The following is a 21,290-nucleotide window of genomic DNA, read 5'->3' on the forward strand; positions in this document are numbered from 1 at the left end:
AGCAGTATTAATGCCAAACTGATTCCACAAAGCTAAGAGACGAGGCCTTCTAAAACAATATTAAACCTGCTGCTAAAGTTAAACTAGAAGAGAAAGGTAAAACTCTTTAAGCTCAGATATTTCCATGCTTTCATGCATGCACTGTAAATAGGGAGTTCAGTAAGATCTCCAAAGAGTCACCATAGCTGTAAGCAACTCAATATTATTGGTTATTTTATTTATGTTGTCTAATCCTCGAGTAAAGGACTCTGCCCTTCTTAATGAACTATTGAAATACATGCAAACCTAAAAACTTTGTTTAAGACTAAAAAAAGCAGAAACACTTTAAAGCATGAGAAAAAAATCTAAATTGTAGAATTGTCAATTGGTACTTTAATTAGTCTTCATGCTGTTATAGCAGAAAATGCCACACAAAGCTACACAAGCGTCCATTCACTGTTTCAGATTCACTCATGTCAGATCATTTGTAAAAATTTCTTAACCCTGTTCAGTGACAGCGTGGCCATGCATGCTCTGCTCCATGATGCATAGGCCACGTCTTATCCGTTACCTGAGCCTACTCAGAAGATCACTGACCTCCAGCGGCTTATGCATGAACCTAGGAGATCTGCATGGGACAAAAAGGTGTTCACACACACGTGTACGAATACATGCACCACTCAGACAGACATTACATTTACAGTACAACTGCAACTTCATAAGATATTAAAGTGAACAAAAAAAAGGTTGAAGGAGACGGAGACAAGGAGATAAGGAGTACACTGGCTGTGACAAAGTACCTGTTGGTATCTTTGAGGCCTATGTAAGCTTGTTTGAGTTCATCAGCGTCCTTCAGTTTAGACACATCCTCAACAAAGACAGACGGCTCCGTCATGGTCTCCTAGAAAAGAGAGAGAAGAAGAAAGAAGGTGGAGAAAATGACAACAAAGAAAGGGCGATGAAACACACAGATTAACACCACATTTAGAAATTACCAGGCTGCATCAGGAACCACAAAATCAACATAATGGAGGGGGGCTTTTCATACAGGTTAGGTGTATGAACAAAGAGAGTCAAAGAGTTCATTAGTGTTGATCTGAACTGCTGTGAGGAGTCAGCGTGTGTGTGTGCTTTATGACTTCCTGACAACCTTAGTGGAAAGCTGCTGGCTGTGACTGTCCTTTTACACTGACAATCATGAACCAGCTGGAGCCTCAGGCTTCCAGTGACAAGCCATGAAATGGCACAGTCATCTATTTACAGGAAACATCAAAGCAGTTCAAGAGATAAGAGGGGCATGTATGAACTGGACGCTGCTGAGAGTAACATGGGCTAAAGGTCATTTATGATCGTTTGGATTGTTTTTGGGCATGTGACAGCTGCATGACACTTCCACATAATGAATCATTTTCTGTTGTTTAAAAATCTTTTAATTTTTATCCACTAAATATCCATTTAATCATTTTAAATACAACATGCAAAGATTTGCATTTGCATTTGATAATGAAAAGAATACTGAATCCTGTTAAATGGGGAAAGACCACTGAACAGAACTCAGAAATGTTCAATGAAACAAATAATACATAAACTAATCCACCCAGACAAAGGACGAGACAGATGAGAAATTGAAACTGCAGCCAATTCTGCATTACGAGTCTGCATTTCAATTCTCTGAGAGTAAGAACTGCTGATCTGGTGTCAGTAGCTGATTCTACTGTAGCTGATGTTGCTTCCAGTATTTAAAAAAAAAAAAAAAAAATCTATTTATGAGATATGTTTAATTTTTCTTTGCCGTGGCTTTAAGTTAGAACATAAAAAAACGTGCATTGAGCTTTTACACTTTTACTGTTGGATCAGCTCTCTTTCCTGATAATGTACACCATAATGTACACGACATACGACACAACACACAATGAAAAGTGTCAGATTTTTATGCATGATGCAGTCTTTCAACTGTACCTTCTCATCCTGTGGGAAAGCATGGATGGAGGAGAGAAGGTGGAGACAGTTAGACACACAGAGGGGAGCGTGAAATTATTTGCAACATACAGAGCGGATGGATTAGTGATTCTGTGACAGATTGACTGACAATCTGTTCCACTGTCAGTCAAAAATATTTTGATTGTTGTTTCTCTACATGGCACACATCAACATGAATTTAAGATAACAAAAGATGCCTTAGATTTAATTATTCTTCCTGGAGTACATAAACACAGAATACAGGGAAATTATTAAATCAGTGACTATATTAAAACTGGTCCTTCAGTCCATGAGAGAAAACAAAACAAACTGGGGTGAAAACATGTAGACGTAAAAAGCAGCACATCGACCAACATCCACAGTAAGGACCCTGTGTGAGAAAAATAACTACACCATGTGATGACCATGGAGCCTGCGTTGTTGGATGAATACTAATAGATGATGAAATGCCATCTTTACCCTGTGGTGCATGGCCTCCTTTTGGCTGACCAGCTGGGAGCGCAAGATCAGCACCTCCTCCTTGCGAACCTCCAGTTCCTCACAGGCAGAATTGAGTTGGTCCAGCAGCACCTTATAAGCAGGGGAGCCTGGGGCCCCGGCACCTGTAGCTGCATCACCCAGAAGGCTTTGTCTCATCTCTGCCAGATCATGTCTCAGCTTCTTGTTCTCGGACTCCAGTTCCTGACGCTGGGATGTGAAAAGGGTTGGGGTTGCAGCAAAGTAATATGTGAAAAATTTGGGAATTTGACGTTTTATGGCTTTAAATAAACCCTTTTTGAATTTTGACTTTATCCTATTCTTACTTACCTTGAGAGATTCATACTCTAGCTCAGCCCCACGAGCCTTTTTAAACTCTGCATCATCCTGAAACAAGAGGCAAAACATGACAATGAGGAAAACAGGAATCTAATCCAAGCCGTTTAAGCCACTTTCTTCAGATATCAAAATCTCTCTACTCATTAATGGGACTTAAATTATGAACATAATGCATCTTATTATATTAAAGCGCACTGTTTGCTTACGATCATTTACCATGTGTTAACACTCTAGAATATGCCCAATAACATTAAGTGTGACTTAATAAAGTCAGTACCCTGGCTCTAGCCCGCTGGAATTGCTCCTCTTTGTTTTCCAGTTCATTGCGCAGTGACTGCTTTTCTTGTTCCAGTTCTGTAAGACGTTTCTGCAGCTTGAGGGTCAGTGAGGTGTCGATTCCTCGTGTCACATCCTGCATGACAGGGAAATGTGAGCAGAGCATTTTCCCAGTAATAAGTACCAGGCAGGTTCAGTCTAAGTTCAGTGTGAACTGAACCCTGCATGTTTTATGCCAGAAGCCACGTTGTAACAGCAAAAATCATTTCTTTGCATAATTCCTCTTATTAAAACTGACAACATTTAATGTCCCCATTCTTACTTCTGCGGCACGGGAACCTTCTTCCAATTCGGCGTACTCTGAGTTGTAGGTGTACTCTGATTCGTTGCTGCTGTGGGTGGAATCTGTTCTCCTGTGGCCAGGCTTGGAGATGTTCTTCATATTGAAAAGAGAATCAACCATTTAGAGAGCAATGCATTTAATTTCTCCATGCTGTTGATGAAGAAGAACCCCACAGTGAAATGGTGGACATGGCAGGATGACTGTGTATGATTGCAGATTAATAAAGTAAACCTCTCATAAGTAATGATGGCTATGTGTGTGTATCTGACCGAGGAAAGAGCCATCTCCTCCTTCAGGTCGTCGTATTTCTCCTCGAGGTGAAGGTGTTCTGACAGGAGATTCTGGTAGCGAGATCGCTCCTCGTTCAGATCTGTCTCCAGCTGCTGAGTCTCCTCTGCTATTGCCCGGGCCATTTTCTCTGTTCAGGCAAAGAAGTAAGAAGCTTAGAAAAAACAAACATTGTGTGGCTTAAGAGACAGTTAAATGTTTTCATGACTAAAATGAGTTTCATTTATGTTGTGATATTTGCATACCTGTCATCTGCTGACTCTGTTCCTGAATCAACCTGTTCAAGTCGTCCTTCTCTTTCTTCAGCGAGCCATTCTGGTCCTTCAGCTCCGAGACCATCTACACACATGCACACACATCCATCCGTCACATTGTGTGTAAAATGTTGATGGTCTACATGTTGACTATAATAAGTAATAAATATTATTGATCTTTTATCTAATAATAATAATAATAATAATAATAATAATAATAAGCATAATGTTAGTGAGTCCTGTTACTACAGATCTGAGAGAAAATAATCATTAATACGATAAACAGAAAATTAAATTCACTGTTGGATTAAAGGGAGAGACTTAAAGAGAGAGGTCAAAGACAATTTCCTTTTGTGTTTCAATAAATCAGCAAGTTGCTATGACACACACACACACACGTTTTATCTCACGAAGTGTCGAGGTAAGAACTGTCTTCTAGAGATCAGCACACAATGGGAACGGGAAGTTTCTAAATGTTTAAATAGTTTCTCTTCTCTATTTCGATTGCTTTGCAGATGTCTGGTCTCTGAAGTACAGACCACTGAACACTAAACAAAAACACACGGAGTACACACAGAGTTCAGCTGCTACCTCATTAGCTCACTACTCTACCTCCTGTGCTCACCTGACCAGGGGCAACTCTGCCACCTGAGCCCACCACATGCCTTTTCGCCCCTGGTTCGATGTGCCTCCTAAAATAGGGGGAAAGAGTTTTTTCTCTGATGCCAATAACATCTATATGCAAATTTAGCATTTGGTGACAAGCTGTGCACTTCCAGGGAACTATGGGAGTTTCTAATAATAGGAGTAATTTAGCCATTTTCTTTTTTTAATTTAATGGTTGAACATCGGTCAGAGGAGAGAGTACCAGGTGATTGATGATAAAGAGAAAACGTTTCACATCCTTTCACTTCTCCTTGTAATTCAAAAGATTGCAGTGACCTAAGAAAAGGTTAGATACACCAGTATAGTAATGCAGCAGGTAAGAGTGCAGATGTGGACGCTGAGCCAGCCTTACTTTTTCCATTTCGTCCCGGTATGTCTGTGCCCAGTCCTCGATGGTCTTCTTCTCCTGTTGCGTTGCGCTCAGCTCCTTCTTTAAATGCTCCAGCTCCTCCAGCAGTGATGTCACCTGGTTTGTTTTGTTCTTGGCCTCCTCCTCAAACCCACGCAGTCGGCTCAACTCGCCACGCATCCGCTCGCTCTCTGCGGAGTAGGAATTCTCCAAACCAACAAGTCTCTCGTTGATTGACCGGTTTTCCTTGCTCTGGAAAAACAGTTCAATGAAAATGTCAAGATGAGAATATAAACGTGTCTATTTGAATATATATACACATATACAGTATAACTGGGGATAAAGAGTCAAGATCTCACCTGCTCGTCGATCTTCCTCTGTAGCTGCATGATCTTGTTCTCCATGCCTTTGTTGAGCTTCTTGAAGTGCTCCACTGAGCGGGCCTCGATCTTCAGCTTCTTCAACTCGCGCCTGGCTCTCATCCTGCGGATACAGCACTGCAGGTAGACGATGGAGTAAAGGCAGCGCTTGTACCAGCATCGAGCCAACCAGCCACGAACATGTTTCTGAATGATCACAGCCTTGTGCTCCCGCAGTAGCTACATAAAGAGAAAATGTAAAAGAAGTACAGAGACATATTAGAGCATGTTTACTAGGAATTCAAGTGGATTCTCTGGATATTTCCAGACCTTACTGAATGTTTTGCAGGGATGTGTGACTTACTGCCTGGTACTTCTGCCGGGCCATGTAAGCTCTGAGCATCGTCTGCATGGCCAGGGCAGCTGCCTGCTTTTGCCTGTAGCGTTTCCTCTCCACACACATCCTCTGGTACTTCTGGATGATGGTGGCTGCTTGAGTGCGACGCATGAACTTGGCCAGACTGAGGAGAGACATGAGACTTGTCTCAATCACCACATATTTATAATGCCAATATTACTCAAAGCCACAATAAATTTATCCAGAACTGTCTTATAAAACCAACATAGTGGATGTCCTTGCACGTGATTCTTTTTTCAATGGCTGAAAGGGGGAGAACATCAGGTTGGCTTGACTCACCAGCGAGCCTGGTATCCTCTGGTGAACCTCTGGATGGTGATGGCAGCTTTGCGCTTGCGCTGATATTTTTTGTGTGCCAGCCAGCAGCGGATAGTTTTCTGGATGCGTATACAAGCAGCTCGCAACTTGTCTGCCCTTAACTTCTCCAGATATGCAACCTGGCCAGCCCTGAAGAAGATCTTGGTCTTACCAAACTGGTATTTATCCTGGTCCTAAGGGAAGGAAGGAGTAGATCTTAGAGGTAGGACAAATTGCATGCACTGTGCAATCAGAAAGAAAACGCAAAACCAGGCTGCGCCAGATTACAGAATTTATCCAATGAATTGGGTATTTTCTTGTTGATTAAAAAAAAAAAAAATTCAAACGAAAATAAAAACATTAAAAAGACAATAAAAAAAACTCCAACATCTGACCTGCACCAACTTCTCCAGAACATTTTTGCACGTCAGCTTTCTGTCAGGAAGCACATCCTTCTGCTTCATCAACACTCTGTAACGGCTGAAGAACTCCTGGTAGGTCCATCTGTGACACACATGTTTCTTAAGTATTTTACAATCATACTCCAAACACTTGTCTGGTAACAAGGAAATATACTTCTGCTGTGACAACATATCATTTGTGCTGCAATTTAGAGGTTTTTATTCCCGGCATTGCATTTATCTCAAAGACATTTTTGGAGGGAGAGTTCTTGAAATGTGTCAGAACCTGGATGGGAAACCCGCAGCAGAGATACGGATGGTCTCCAGGACACCACAGGCTCTGAGCTGCTGCACTGCACGTTTAGGATCAAACCTGCAGACAGATAATCAGTCGCATGACTCAGACAATGACTTGAGCATAGTGAATAATTCAACTCCAAAGAAATTATGGTTTCGCCACCAGCAGAATATAGAAGGGGAACTTACGAGAAGGCCAACTTGAAGTCATTGGGTTTGATACAGCGGACATAGTGTGGAGTTGTAGCATTCAAAGTATCCATCAGCATTTGCAGAGAGTTGCGAAACTAACATAAAACAGATCATCATCAGCCAAGTGCAAGTTTAAGATCAGCTTTGGATAATTATCTTTAAAGTCATAAGCTATAGTTGCAGAGTGGATAATGAAGTAAATAATGGGCTTTTTCTTACAGCATGATATGCGTGAAATGAATCTGATAAGCATCTATATCTACATTTTATTACAGGGTCAGTCTAAAGAGATGGTCAACCTGGCAGCCGACAGTCTTCTTGTGCTCTTTGCTGCTTCTTTCCCGGCCTTTGTCAGGTTTAATGCTGAGTCGGGTCCGGCCCCCAGTCCCTGGGACCTGACCAGTAGGACTGGTTGCTTTCTCCTCATCCTGGAACAACTCCACCAGCAGGTCAAACTGGAATCAGGACCAAATCTCAGTCAGCAACAGATTAGCTGACAGTAAGTTTTAGACACTGCAGACAATATTGATTAGCTGAGAAATGAATTATTGACAAAGCATGTCACTCTGGATAAAGAATTAAAGCTTCACACATGGGTAAAAATCCACTCTCCAACAGTCTTTTCTTAATGCCATGCGTGTAGGTTTTTCTTACTTACTGCGTAGACACAGGCAAAGCAGGATGACAAGTATGTTTTGAATTTTGATGGGTTTTTTTTTTTTTTTTCGATCTATAAACCTCAACATAGTGACATAGTAATCTAGTGTGGAGACAATTTGACTTGAGACTTAATTAAACAGAGCCATTTCACAGCTGAAGCTTATGAGTGATTAAATGTTTAATTTGGTGATTAGTGTTTGTTAAACCAAGTCAGTTAGAAAGTTATAAAATGCTACAATAAATCAATAAAATAATGAAAAGGTTATGGATTATCATATATGATAGTATGGTGTTGTCATATATGTTGGCATGGCATTATAATGCCATGATATGATATGAGTAGTATCATGTACTATGCAAATGTATTAAAGCGCACGTTAGTCATGTTCCATATAACACTGAGGTTATATAAGGAGGATCCTGTGTTATCTGTGCAGTTTCAGGTCCTCCTGCTGTGCTCAGAGCATTGCCATGCTGCATCTCTTGCCACCATCATGAAGCAGCATCACTCTAAAAACAAAGTGCTCTCCTTCCTTCATCCCTTTCTTTTATGTGCAATCCCCTTTTCTCCTCTCAGAGCGCCTTTAGTGCTCCCCATGCAGCAAACAAAGGCACATACACACACAGAACTTCAATCTCCTCAGTGCTGTTAAGTGAGTGCCAAAGAGAGATATGGGAAGGAGGAAAGATAAAAGCTAAAAAAAAAAAAGAGGCGCTGAAAGAAGAGCTACAGGCGACCCAGCGTTGTAAGAACGCCTCTGTTTACCTTCTGCTGGCAGGGAAGGGTTGTCATGATGAGGACAGAACCAAACATACATGGACAACATATGGAGACACAGTGACAACAGAAAACACAACGACATTAAAAAGAAAGGTCACAGGAACCAAAAACCCAAAGTTCAAAATCTTTACCATCCCCATCACAAATTACAATACACGTCTACTGGTCAAAAAGGAAAGAAAATCAGGCAAGACTAATGAGGATGGTGTACAGTGCAGTGATGGGAATAGCATGATGGGATGATCATTTTATCAGATCCAACACTTTGGGGTGCATTGCCACTGAATTGCAAGCTTGCATATTTTAAAAACTCTGTGTCTGTGAAATACTGCTACACACAAGTGTGTGTTTTGTGTGTTTTTACTGATTAGACTACACAAAGTAGATGTTTTAATCTATTAATGTGAGCCTCACAGAACCCAGTGCCGTTTTGAGCATTGTGCGTACTGTATGCAGTACTGTTAGATGCTGGAAAATGTAATTTTTAGTGCACAGAAGTTTTACACAACATCCGCTTTATCTTGGATGCTTTGCACGGACAGAACAAAGCAGTCAGGGTATCCTGGAAATAGAAAAAATTACCAACATCATGATCCTAATGTGTGTTAGCCTTTGCTTGTTTTTTTATTCTGAAATATTATTTGCATCCTGACCAAACATCTTTTAATTTAAGTAAAACAGGATAGTCTACAACCATGTTGTTTGCACCTGTGCTATATAACAATGTAATGGAAATAGAGGCTGAAGGTGAAATATAAAGTAATGTCAGTTACTGTGAGTAGCTCTCTGACTGTTGTGAGTGGTTTAAGAAAAAGGATGCAAAAAACAGTGGGTGAACTCCAGCAAAACAAATTTCTTTTGACAAGTTGAAACCTCTTTAACAACAAATGATGGGATCCGCTCGGCAGAGATTTTAAAGAAATTTAATTAGACTAAACCCCGCTGATAGGTCATTACAATTTAATCTAATTTGTCTAAGTCTCGCTGATCTTCATGGCCAAAATAAGACTATACGTTGCATTGTTGTGTGTTTGTGTGTCTGTGTGCATATGTTAAGTGGTTATGTTAGAGGTTAGAGCAGACAGTATTTCAACCCTTACCCAGCTCTGCTCTTGCTGAAGTCTATAAGAGAACAGCCAAGGTCACCATGAGCATTTGGACAAACATACTACATCACAGGCCGCGTGTGTTTGTGTTTGCAGCCAAAACATCAGCAAGCATTTAAAAGGTGACCTATCTGGGCTTTACCCATGACCCTACACCTAGTCTAACCCACTCAGAGTGTCACATATAAAGTTGCATTACTTGGAAGCATAAAGCAAAATGTATCTTTGTGTATTTTTTGCCCGTTGTCTGTAAACAAAAAATGGGCCTCAGTGATCGTAAATCTCCTAGAGAGACCAAATGTTTTCGCATGGCCAGCGGAGGGTGCTGCTTCCCTGAGCATTCAGGCAGTCAGGACACAGTAGCTTATTTTTCCCCTACAGACTCCAGGCGCTAAAGCTTCAGGCTTCTTTTCAAGATACACAGACACACACAGTTTCTTTATCTATGCTGCTTCTGTAGGATCTGTTCTTGACTCACTGTATACACTGTAATGTAAAGTAGGTTTTTTTGTGTGTGTGTGTGTGTGTGTGTGTGTGTGTGTGTGTGTGTGTGTGTGTGTGTGTGCACCTCACCTTGCTGGCCTTCAGCACATTGATCTGTTCTTCATTCACAGTGTCCTTGTTCTTCTCCAGAAAACCTTCACACTGATACTCCACCTGCTCAAAAACAACAACAGCAACAAACAGAGTACAGCTTGTGTTACAACTGCAAAATATTTGTTGTCTTTTCTTGACTGTCTCTAAAAGTCTTCCTTTGAAAAGGCCAACCTTAAATTATTTCCCCATGACCGACTGGATGTTGTTTTAACAAGACACGACAACAAAACACAAATAACAAGAGTCTCCATTCAGCATTAAACTTCAGTCTTGTGGTCACAACCTTTATCTAAACAATATGATATTTTCATCCCTTTGTTTGAAGTCAAATGGAGGTGACATTGAGGGTCTTATAGATCAATCCTTGTAAATGTTTGGCAGAATCTGATCCAGTTTTACTAACAGGGAACCTCATGGGAAAGCCTACATCAGTCCTTGACCCATTTATCTGTAAACTTAGAGCAAGGATCTAAAAACAGAAATGAAAAATAATCCTTAACGTATGAAATGTACAACATTGATGTAAAATACACCAGTGCAGATATAGACATACTTAACACTTCATTGCAAAAGTGCCTTTTTGTATGTCAAATCAAATCAGATTTGTTTGTATAGCGCCAAATCATAACAAAGTTACATCAAGGCACTTTACATATAGAGCAGGTCTAGACCAAACTCTTTATAAATTTATTTAAAGAGACCCAACAGACCCAACATATGTAAACAATTAAATAACTAATTTTGCCCTCTATCTACTCTAAAAATATCACACACTAGCACTGCAGCAGCCACTGCAGCCAATCTGTCCCTAAATGTCGTTTGTGCAGCTGAAGAGGCAAACTGCAACACAATATACTAAACAATATCTGCTGTGCTGTTACTTTAATAAATAAAATTTGAATTCCAAATGGATGAATGAAGCTACTTGTGCTGTGCACGATGTGAGACAGACCATGCCATTCAAGCCCACCTTGTCAGCGAAGTGTTGGATGATGAAGGCACGATTGGACATGCGTGGCTTCTCAAAGAGGGAGCAGGTCTTCAGATGGGTGTTGTACAGTTTCTGGGCCCAAGAATCATCAGAACCTTTGGGCATCTGGGAGGAAGAAGAGACAGAGGGAGCACTTAGACAAACACCTAAAGTGTTAACTGCTCAAAATTACACAGATCGATCAGTAAGTTTAATGTGGCCCCACCTCAAATGTCAACAGTCTATATATCTTGCAGCGGTAGAGCAGCCACAGAAAGATTAGTTAGTATTGTTGGTAGTCTGCATCAGCTAAGAATATCAATTTCAAGAATGTGTAAAAGGTACAGATTTGAACTCTGCACTTAACACCACTGCTGAAATTTTTAATGCAACTGCATTAACTATTTTAAATTCATTCAGCTGAAACGTCACCCAACACCTGAACATCATGTCTGTGACACTTGTGTTACACTGTAACAAACACATACCCCCAAAAAAATAAATCAGATAGACCTGTCAGCTTATCTGATTTTCAGCTGAAGGTGCTCAATATTTTAATTTTACTAGCATGAATAGAATCATTCAGTCTGTGTGTGAACTGGAAGTGAAAAAGAAGAAGCACTTGTTTGGTTGAAACCAAGGTCGAAATGTACACAAAGGTGTCAGAGACTTGGATCTGATGTGTTTAAAATGTAAAGAAGAAAATGGTTGTGCATGTAAAATCAACAAGCCTTGTTTAAATGTGCAGCATCAACAGTCATAAGTCATCAACTCCTCGCTGCTGTGGCAATGCATGTCTTATTTAAAGACAGTATAAACATTAAAAGGGAGGTACTTTGCACTCCTCGTCCAGCAGGTCCAGGATTCCCATCTTGGCTTCTATGAGGTTGATGCAGGGCTGGTTGTCATAAAAGTCAATCAGAGTCCAGGGGATCTGCTCCTTCATGTACTCCTCCTGCTCCAGCTTGAACACATGCTGCGAACAGACACACACTCACAGTTGGGGGTTAAGCTGTACACTTGCATTTATTGAACACACTAATATCTCACATCTGTGAACATCATGTGTTGTCCCACAGGTAAAAGACATGAGGCTCACCATGTTGAATTGTTGCTGGAGTTTCTCATTAGCATAGTTGATGCAGAACTGTTCAAAGCTGTTGATCTCAAATGTCTCAAACCTTGTGAGGAAGAATTACAATGGCGTTAACCAGATGAATGTTTCACATATCCCCAGAAATTACTTCCAATGGTCGACTTCAGTTCATTGGGTTAGGGGGCACATGAGATGTACTTCATTACTGTAAATTTGCTTCTCAAATGCAAATGCACAGACATACCCATAGATGTCGAGGACACCGATGAATGAGTGCTGTTTGATATTGGTAATCAGAGCCTTGTTAACATGCTCTACGATCCAATTGAAGAGCTTGGCATAGATATGTTTGGAGAGTGCATCACGGGCGTTTGTGGCCTGCAGACGAGGTAGGGGCTTGATATACGTCTCTGTGGCCGTCTTCAGCTTCCTGTGGCACAGCCACTGAGACATGTCCTGGTAGTTCACGCCCACCAGCTCACAGAACGCCATCAGGTGTCGATTGTTGGGCTAAAGACACAGATTTTGATCATTACCAGGAGGTTGATACAAAAATGAAATAAATGGTCCTGGATATTACTATATCACTGCCATATGCTTCATCACTTGTCTCTCATAGACCATCATAAATACTCCTTAAGTTTTCAGTGCTGCTGAACATTGCTTTCTTGCTGTTGGTGGGTGGTGGTGATTGTTGCTGCATATGAACTTCAGCCAATCTTGTTTTTAGATTATAAGAGGTTATGATACATCCACTGGACGGGCTACATTTTACAGGGTAAATTAGAAGCTACGTAGGTGGCTATTGGAAAAGGGTCGGTTAGGACCCAGTCAAGCTGGTTAGCTTGCCAACTTCAGTCGAGGAAAAGAATTGACAAAGTCAGCTGTTAAATGCTACCTGCCAAGATGTAGCAGAGGGCACTTTATCACCCCACAGTGAATACTTTAATAAGGTTAATGTAAATAAGTACATAAGATTACTGTGGTCGACTCTAAAACATTCATAATTAATATAATACCTGTCTACAAAGCAATTGTTTTCAGACTGCCTAAAATACTAATGTTATTATTATTATTTTTTTTAATCACAGAGAATTTAACATTATCTCTTTCTGTTGTCAACATTTGGAAGCTGTTTTACTGTTTGAGACAGAGAAAACAGAAATAGATCAGACTTGAGATGAAGAATTGATGGAATAAATGGAAAATTGTAAATATTATGCTATTGGTTTACACATATCTTACTAACAGTCAGGAATGAATTATAGATATTATCCTCACAGGAATGAGGCTGCTGTCTGAGTCTCTGTCCTTTATTTCCACATTTCCCAAATGAAGAATAGCAGCCAAAACCTGGAACAAACCCATCTGATAGGACTCATTAATACCTGCAAAGAGAAACACACACACAGACATTTGTGACTCAATGAATATTTATCGTTGCAACCCCAGTCTTAACCTCATCACACAAAGCCAATCCTCAGTTTTGGGTTTTTTTTTTGTATTCTTAATTGATCTCCACATTTAATGCAAACATTTCATGCAGGTGAGTTTTTTCTATATTTGTTACAAATCTTCCACGCCAAGGCAAGAGTGTGTGTGTTACCGAGCAATGTGAAGGCATGGCGAGTGGTGCAAAGCTCCTTGGTGTCGTCCACACCATCGATGACGGGGCTGCGGCCCTGCCTTGTGTACAGGAAGTCGTTTGCACTGCCTGAGAGAGAGAAAGTATTAATGTTCAAAAGTCGTATGCAAACTCCCTTATGAATACAAAAGTAACATGTACAGATTACACTTCAAGACATAAAATACTGTAATAAGGACATTTATTTTAGGTGACACCATTTTAACAAAAATCAACTATTAACAGTTGGGTTGCCTTGGATGTAACCATAACAACACTTTTGATTTCTTTGGTCCTACTGAGGGAATTTCAGGAGAATCACCCAACAATTTTTTAAAGGTCAAAGATTTTTCTAAATAGACATGGATTTATGACAAAAACACAACTTTCCCTCGGGGTATGGGTATGTTTACTATCAGCAGAACAACCTTGTGACAACACAGAGTTATGTTTTTAAAAATCACATTCCCACTGTGTGCCTCACTTACAGAAAAGCTCATTCCACTGAGACAACACACAAACACAGATGCCATATCAAGACTTTGTAGGTGGTATAAAAGCCACGCACTTCTGAGTAACAAAGATGTTATTTACTGTTTCAGTGTTTTACACTGAATTAAGGCATGGCCTGTTGCTTGGCAACAAGAGGCACTGACACGACCGTGACAACCACGCCATTTACTAAGCCAGGAAGTCAGCAGGAGAGGAAAAGACAGCAGCTGTGTGTGTGTGTGTGTGTATGTCTGTATGTGTCTATCCCATGACTAGGATGAGCAGGTGCAGGGCCACAGGAGCTGTATAAGAGCCTGTTCAACCACTGAGTCAATGAGTTTGCTGCATCTAAACTGAACTGATAAATGGCAGCTCTATTCAGACACATCGCTGTTGGTCTTTTTTTGGAGACGCTGAAGTGGGGGGGTTGGGGAGCATCAGTTTTATACCCTGATTCTATCTTGGGCCCACAGCAGGATCATAACTAGTTTGGGTTGCAGTTTAAATAGCGCTCTTCCTGAAATACAAACATTTGGAATAATGTAAATTAAACTGGATTTTTTTATTTCTCCTGGCAGAGCTAAACACTGACATGAAGGACTTTCAGTGATATGGCAGTTTTCCCAATGTGTGGTGCCATTACAATCAGATTTTATACTTACAGTGATCAGAATTTATTAAAAAGAATTTATTAAATACATTTAATTTTTGCTGGTTTTGAAAAAACTTAAAAAGTTACAAATTAATTCACATTCGAGAGATTCTCAGCAACTGCGTTGGTAACTGCTTGCAGTTGTGTGAATGCAGGAAAAGATGAATGTACAAGTGCATGTCTGTTGGTCACACTTACTCAGCTTGAGATTCTTGAACTCAGGGAGATGGGATGATGCACAGAGCTGATAGAAGATATGATAATTCCTTTCCTCATCCGCCTGGAAGGAAGTGTGAATAGGATAAACATTAAATGTAGACTTGTAGCATGTTCAGTTTATCATACACTTTTTTGGACCTACTCTCATCAAAGAAGCGTTGACTTACACTCTTTTTCTCTAATTGTAAAGCAGGCAGGATTGTGCAGAAACTGTTTTACAATTGATATCCAGAAGCTCAACTAAAGCAGTTGGCAACTCTATCATTTGTTTCAGGACACATCTGTGGATTTGACTGTCATCTTTACTTTACCACACTCACATTTCTCCAGACATAAAGGTATTATGTAACCTGTTACCTGTGTCCCACATTTGTGCTGCTGCACCCAAACACAGAACATAAACACTATTAATTGTGCTCCTATGAAAAGGTGGCATCTAAGCCAAGAATGTGAAAAATGTGAGCAGGAACATTATCACACCTTTCTACCAACTTCCTCCTTCCTTAACAGCAGTGTATGCATCAACATGTACGTGTGCAGAGATAAAACATAAAGCTATATTTTTAATGCTGATACAACCTTACTCGCTCCACTGGTGAGTAGACACACCCCAAAACAATCAATAAAGGTCTATGATAGAAACTGTTATCTATGTGTTTATCTATGGCTATATAAAAGACAAAGACAAAAATTTGGGAGTAAGGATGAGACAGAAAAAAAGGATGAAAGAACCACCAAACCACCAAATCTAACTGAATAAAGGCCCCCACCCAAAAAAACAAACAAACAAAAAAAAAAACAACACAAAAAACATAATGCTAAAACATATATCCTGACAGTGTAGAAAGAGAAAAGTAGGTGAAGAGCAAAGAGGGGCCAGTGCTGTAGCTCAGTGTGACAGATGGCTTTTGAAAAGGACGCGTCCTCCTGCTTTGTGAAGAACAAAGTTATTGCTAATTTAAAAGGTCACCAGGATTATACTGACAGTTAATATGTGCTACTTTTGTCCTACTGGTGACGTTAACTGAGACTGTAAATGTGTCTGGCTGACTGCACCTCTTCATACATGTGAAGTCCTGAAGCCAACAAAGAGAAGATTTAAGATATTCTCAGTGATCTTTTGTATCACTACAACAGGGGTAATGCTGTTGTTAAGCCTGTCAGTCAGTGTTAGTGTGTGAAATATGTGTGTTGCTAGATTCAGTCTCACTGTTACTAATCCTGCAATAAACCAGAGTAGGAAATGACCCTAAGAACAATGTGTACTCATGAACAGTGTGTTCAGGAACATACACATGGGACATTAGAGGCAAAAAGGAGACTTGCGATCAGGGGTACAGGGAATGTGGCTGAAGGACACATCAATGTCACTGTTAAGAAGACTGACAAACCGCACGAGCTGAAAAATGGCCATCTGTGAACAGAAGCTGGATATAGGTGAAAGCTATTCATGTTGTGTATGTTGTGTGTATTTGTCAAATCTCTTCAGTTGCTGTTGCAGATGGGTACAAGGGTTATCTCTGTTCATTTGTCTGTGATGCTGGAGGCAAGGTTAACTGACTGCAATGTGTAAAGCAATGAATGTAATGTGAAAGTGAGTTCAACATCCAAGATGTGTACAAAACTTGTCAGGTGCGTGTGTTCATGCAAACTTTAATGTGACTTTGTGCGCTCACCTGAAAGACCACTCGTGATTTCTCCAGCAGATATGTTCTCATGTTGGCACCAATAATGCGATAGCGGGTGTCGAAGCCAATCTCAATGTATTTGCCAAAACGACTGCTGTTGTCATTTCTCGTGGTTTTCGCATTTCCAATAGCCTGAGTGATGGACAAAAATTAAATGCTTTTGTGAGAGTGTTGACGGGATTGGCATGATGGGAAGTGTAGAAATGTTCATTTGGCGGGTGCTTCCAGTTGTCCCACAATACCAACAGCATTGTGAACAGCAATTTGTAAATGCTCTGGTGAAAAAAGTACCAATCATCACAGTGAAATGTGTGGGCTAATGTGAGTCTTAAACAATTCACTAAGGAAAGTAGGCCACTCTTAAGTCTGTGAAGTAGCAGCTCATTATTTTAGCTTAGCATAAATACTGGAAACAGGATGCTCCAGCTGTGCTGGTAACAATATCTTATATTCCTCTATTTCTTGGCCAGACATCTTATTGTAACCAGGACTTACTGACATAGTCTGGGAAATAAAACCCTAAAATCACAACACATTGACTTTATTGTATTTATGTTTCTGTCTGGAATAAACAAATAAGATTAACTTTGGACAGAGCCAGCCCAGCTGTTTCTGGATGTTACGGCTATTCAGTGCAAAGCTAAATGGTTGCTGGTGGTCGATGTGTGAGTGGTATAAATTTTTCTCTTACAGGAATATTTTCTCATACTGTTTGTTATAACCTGAAATAAGCTGCACTTCATTTATGGTCAGTCTGCACTGGATCAACATGTCTTATTTCTTCTCTGTCCTTCTGTACATAAGTTGGATAAGTGATAAGTTGGCAGACATTTTCTGCTGAGCTACTGCTCTATATTTTGGCAAGTAAATTATCTGCAGCACGCAGCCTTAGTTCAATTTACAATATTGACCAATGACCTTACTAGGAATTCTCAGTAGGAGAGTGAGGCCTCGTATAAACACATACAAACACACACACACACACCAGCTACACATGGTTATTGCTGAGTTAAGGACAAAGACAGTCTTTCTCTGCAGGCAGGGAGTCATTCAGAGCAGGTATTTCAATTTCTGAATCAGGCAAACACATCAAATAAACATTTGCTCTCCTGCGTACACAGGCACATTGGTTTTGCAATATCAAAAAGGCTGACGCAACCATCTCCTCTGGATCCAGGCTGAGAGGCCGAAGTGACATCACTTCAAGGAAAGAAAGCTTCCTATTCATTTCTGTGAGCTCAGCTCTGATTGGCTTGAGGTGAAAGTGTAGGCTGGGAGGAGAATGATATAAACTGAGTGGTTGGAAAAGGACTGACAGGGTGGGTGGGGGATGGCAGGAGGCGGAGTAGGTTGGAAGAGTGGGTGTGGCATATGGGCACAGATGAAGTCTCCAACCCCTCCTGTCCCTATGAAACACACAACACACTTAGGGATATAACAGTAAGAGAGCAGCCCGAGGTGGGGGTGGGTAAAATGACAGGTGCGATGTGGATCTCATCCTTTGACCTGTAATTTTAAGCGTACATGTTGTACAAATTTGAATCATGTTAAATCAAGTGAGCAGATAAAAATCGTTTAATCACAAGAAAGATGATTAGAAACAATGACACAAACTGGAAAGAAATGTTTAGACCGTTTAAAACTTGTTGTCTGCTTTATATTTCCAGGTAGTGATGTCTTCTTTGCTAAAGTCAGCAGAGTTTAAATGTCAGTAGGAACCAGCTTTAAGACAAAACGCTAAGCAATTGAAAGTCAGCATCAAATCCTCACCTCCATGATGGGGTTGGAGGCCAAGACTTTCTCCTCCACATTGGCCTCGCTAGCAGAGCCGCTGACTGTAGCAAAGTATCTCATAGCATATTTGGCTGATACCGTCTTTCCTGCTCCAGACTCTCCACTGACAATGATCGATTGGTTCCTCTCATCCCTGACAGGATGAAAATGAAATATATCAAGTATTACAGTTTTGACCCCAGGAGTCATTGAGGTGAGGCAATGAGAAAATTGTGACTTTTCTTTTGGAAGCAAATTTTTCTTGCCTTAAAGTGACTCTTTTACAGTTTAGATGCTAGTACTGACAAACACACCTTATAACCTCTCTGCTCCTCTGTGTGCTAATATCTCAGCAGCCAAACCCCCTAATGAACCCCAGAAGTGGGACGAAATCCTCATGCTGCTTCCTTCTGCTGTGCCACCTTAATGTAGAATAAACTTCCAGATGCTAGAAGTAATAACTAGTGTCTCATAAATGTGTCTCTTTCTCTGAATGCCTTCTCATAAGATATGATTTTTGTGAAGTTATCATCACAAAGATGACATGTACTAATGATTAAAAGTTGTGATATTTTAAACATGCTATTGACGTCTATTGGAATTAGAGGCGCCTTCAAGTCTTATCTGTCATGCAGTCTAATTAGATGAAGAAAAATCTTGTGTGGTATCATTGTGAGCGCCACAGTGAATACGGACAAGAGAAAGCATAAATGAGAGTTTTCTGAGGAGCTAAGGAATAACATAAGCAGAGTAAAGATAAAGACCATCTCCAAGCAGCATGGGGCCCCCATTGAACACATGGCATCAAAGCTAAACTCTCTGGATGTAGCAAGAGGAAAACTGACCCCAGATTCAACAGATGAATAATTTTAATTTTGGCAAAGGAACCAAGGAAACCTTCAAAATAGATACAAGCTGATGCCAAAAATCAAGATTCAACATTAAGCTGTCACACCATACATTTAATTGTTTAAAAAAAAAAAAAAAAACATAAAGAGAGATTTTCGCTCAATCACATCTAGTCCATCCTATTTACCACTGTTGATCTAATAAATGGCTCCTGTAGGTAAATCCAGTATTGAAATGTGTGTGTTTTTAAAAGAATGAAACAGTGAGAGTGACAGTGAGACCACCATGAGGTTATTTCTGTCACAGATTTGACCTACAAACCCCAAAGGGAGAGGGAGGGCTGAGCAACATGGAGACTACAACGAGAGCTACTCAGGTAACACATGCGCACACACACACGCACGCACACACACACACACACACACACACACACACACACACACACACACACACACACACACACACACACACACACAAACCTGGCCATCTGTTTGTAAGCCTCCTCTGCCACAGCAAAGATATGTGGGTCCATGTCTCCCATATTCTGACCACTGTAGGCATTGATGATGTCTGACCCGTAGATTGGCAGCGTCTCATACGGATTGATGGCCACCAGAACGATTCCTATGACACAGATAAAAGGTATGAGCAGCTGACTAGGACTGTGTCAAACAGCTAGCGTTCCATTATTCTTCTCTGTGGCGGGACAGCGGAGAAATTATAATCAAAATATAACATATATGAACCATTTTCCATTATATGTTCCATTATCAGACTGAAACATCTAAAGCAGTCGAGGCAGATGGCCGCCCCCCGAGCCTGGTTCTGCCTGAGGTTTCTGCCTCTTAAAGGAAGTTTTTCCTCGCCACTGCCGCGAAGTGCTTGCTCATCGGGGGATCTGTTGGGTCTCTTTAAATAATTTTAGAAAGAGTTTGGTCTAGACCTGCGCTATATGTAAAATGTCTTGATGTAACTTTGTTATGATTTGGCGCTATACAAATAAATCTGATTTGATTCGATTTGATTTGATTTGATCTCATTCTTTTAATTTATCCTACTGAATTTAATGCTAATGATTCCTTAAAATATAATAATTAAATGTCAGTACAGTGTACTGCTTATTTTACCAGTCACTGTTAATGTACTTAATAAAAATTGCATAAAATTTTTGTCTGGAGATAAACACTGCTTGATTTATGGCATATGTTCATTGAGTTACTGAAGATCAAAGACACTAAGGCAGAGTTTCACTAATTTCATATAAGATTATCAATTTTGGTGGATTACACAGCTGACTAGTATGGTATGGAGGAACTTAACTGTTTACTCCTTAAATAAAGGATTTTTAAAAAAATCAGGTTCGTTGAAAATAAATAAATAAAAATACATGTTATTTTGACCTCATACATCAGTGCTTCATCAAATGGCTGAGAAAACCTTCCTACCACAGTAAGTGTAGATGAGCTTAGAATCGATGAAGCGAACTTTGAGATTGTGTAGCACGGCTGGCTCGTGGAGATAGCTGAGAGCTGTGAGGTCATTTTCGCCCACCAGGATGTCAGGGTTTCGCAGGTATGGCAAGTTCTTCGTCTTGGGGTCCAGCTTGTGATCAATGTTCTACAGATGTCCAGGAAAACAGTGACACAGGAGATGTAAAGCAGAGTTACACAAAACTATTAATTCATACATTAACAAAAGGTGGCAGATCATGAGAGTGATCTGTTTGGACCCTCTAAATGCACATTATACATATTGATTCAAACATTTACTCCACAGTTTATATTTTCAGACTAAATTCAAGTCACATAATCTTTTTTTTTTTTTTTTTATATATATCAATGAATATACTACGCAAAAATTGATCATAC

At 40.2% G+C, this 21,290-nt stretch overlaps 1 protein-coding gene across 3 annotated transcripts in view; it reads right to left on the reverse strand.

Annotated features, from left to right (window-relative positions):
* myo5aa (myosin VAa) overlaps positions 1-21,290 on the reverse strand; it is a 43,232-nt gene that overhangs the window by 9,034 nt on the left and 12,908 nt on the right. Inside the window, exons 3-31 of one of the 3 annotated variants that reach the window (XM_029497907.1) lie at positions 20,868-21,039; positions 19,902-20,046; positions 18,571-18,727; positions 16,789-16,932; positions 15,092-15,173; positions 13,732-13,839; positions 13,407-13,513; positions 12,370-12,635; positions 12,129-12,210; positions 11,865-12,005; positions 11,030-11,155; positions 10,036-10,119; positions 8,342-8,344; positions 7,215-7,370; positions 6,913-7,010; positions 6,713-6,799; positions 6,421-6,529; positions 6,008-6,219; positions 5,675-5,831; positions 5,311-5,550; positions 4,955-5,203; positions 3,928-4,021; positions 3,664-3,812; positions 3,374-3,487; positions 3,053-3,187; positions 2,767-2,823; positions 2,419-2,646; positions 1,939-1,947; positions 780-880 (exon numbers count right to left, since the gene is read on the reverse strand). In XM_029497907.1, the coding sequence (XP_029353767.1) occupies positions 780-880; positions 1,939-1,947; positions 2,419-2,646; positions 2,767-2,823; positions 3,053-3,187; positions 3,374-3,487; positions 3,664-3,812; positions 3,928-4,021; positions 4,955-5,203; positions 5,311-5,550; positions 5,675-5,831; positions 6,008-6,219; positions 6,421-6,529; positions 6,713-6,799; positions 6,913-7,010; positions 7,215-7,370; positions 8,342-8,344; positions 10,036-10,119; positions 11,030-11,155; positions 11,865-12,005; positions 12,129-12,210; positions 12,370-12,635; positions 13,407-13,513; positions 13,732-13,839; positions 15,092-15,173; positions 16,789-16,932; positions 18,571-18,727; positions 19,902-20,046; positions 20,868-21,039 (3,812 nt within the window). The remainder of the gene's footprint in view (positions 1-779; positions 881-1,938; positions 1,948-2,418; positions 2,647-2,766; positions 2,824-3,052; positions 3,188-3,373; positions 3,488-3,663; positions 3,813-3,927; positions 4,022-4,954; positions 5,204-5,310; positions 5,551-5,674; positions 5,832-6,007; positions 6,220-6,420; positions 6,530-6,712; positions 6,800-6,912; positions 7,011-7,214; positions 7,371-8,341; positions 8,345-10,035; positions 10,120-11,029; positions 11,156-11,864; positions 12,006-12,128; positions 12,211-12,369; positions 12,636-13,406; positions 13,514-13,731; positions 13,840-15,091; positions 15,174-16,788; positions 16,933-18,570; positions 18,728-19,901; positions 20,047-20,867; positions 21,040-21,290) is intronic. The other 2 variants (XM_029497908.1, XM_029497909.1) reach the window with 2 other exon arrangements.

Source organism: Echeneis naucrates, chromosome 3 (assembly GCF_900963305.1).
Source record: "Echeneis naucrates chromosome 3, fEcheNa1.1, whole genome shotgun sequence".
Classification (NCBI taxonomy): Eukaryota; Metazoa; Chordata; class Actinopteri; order Carangiformes; family Echeneidae; genus Echeneis; species Echeneis naucrates.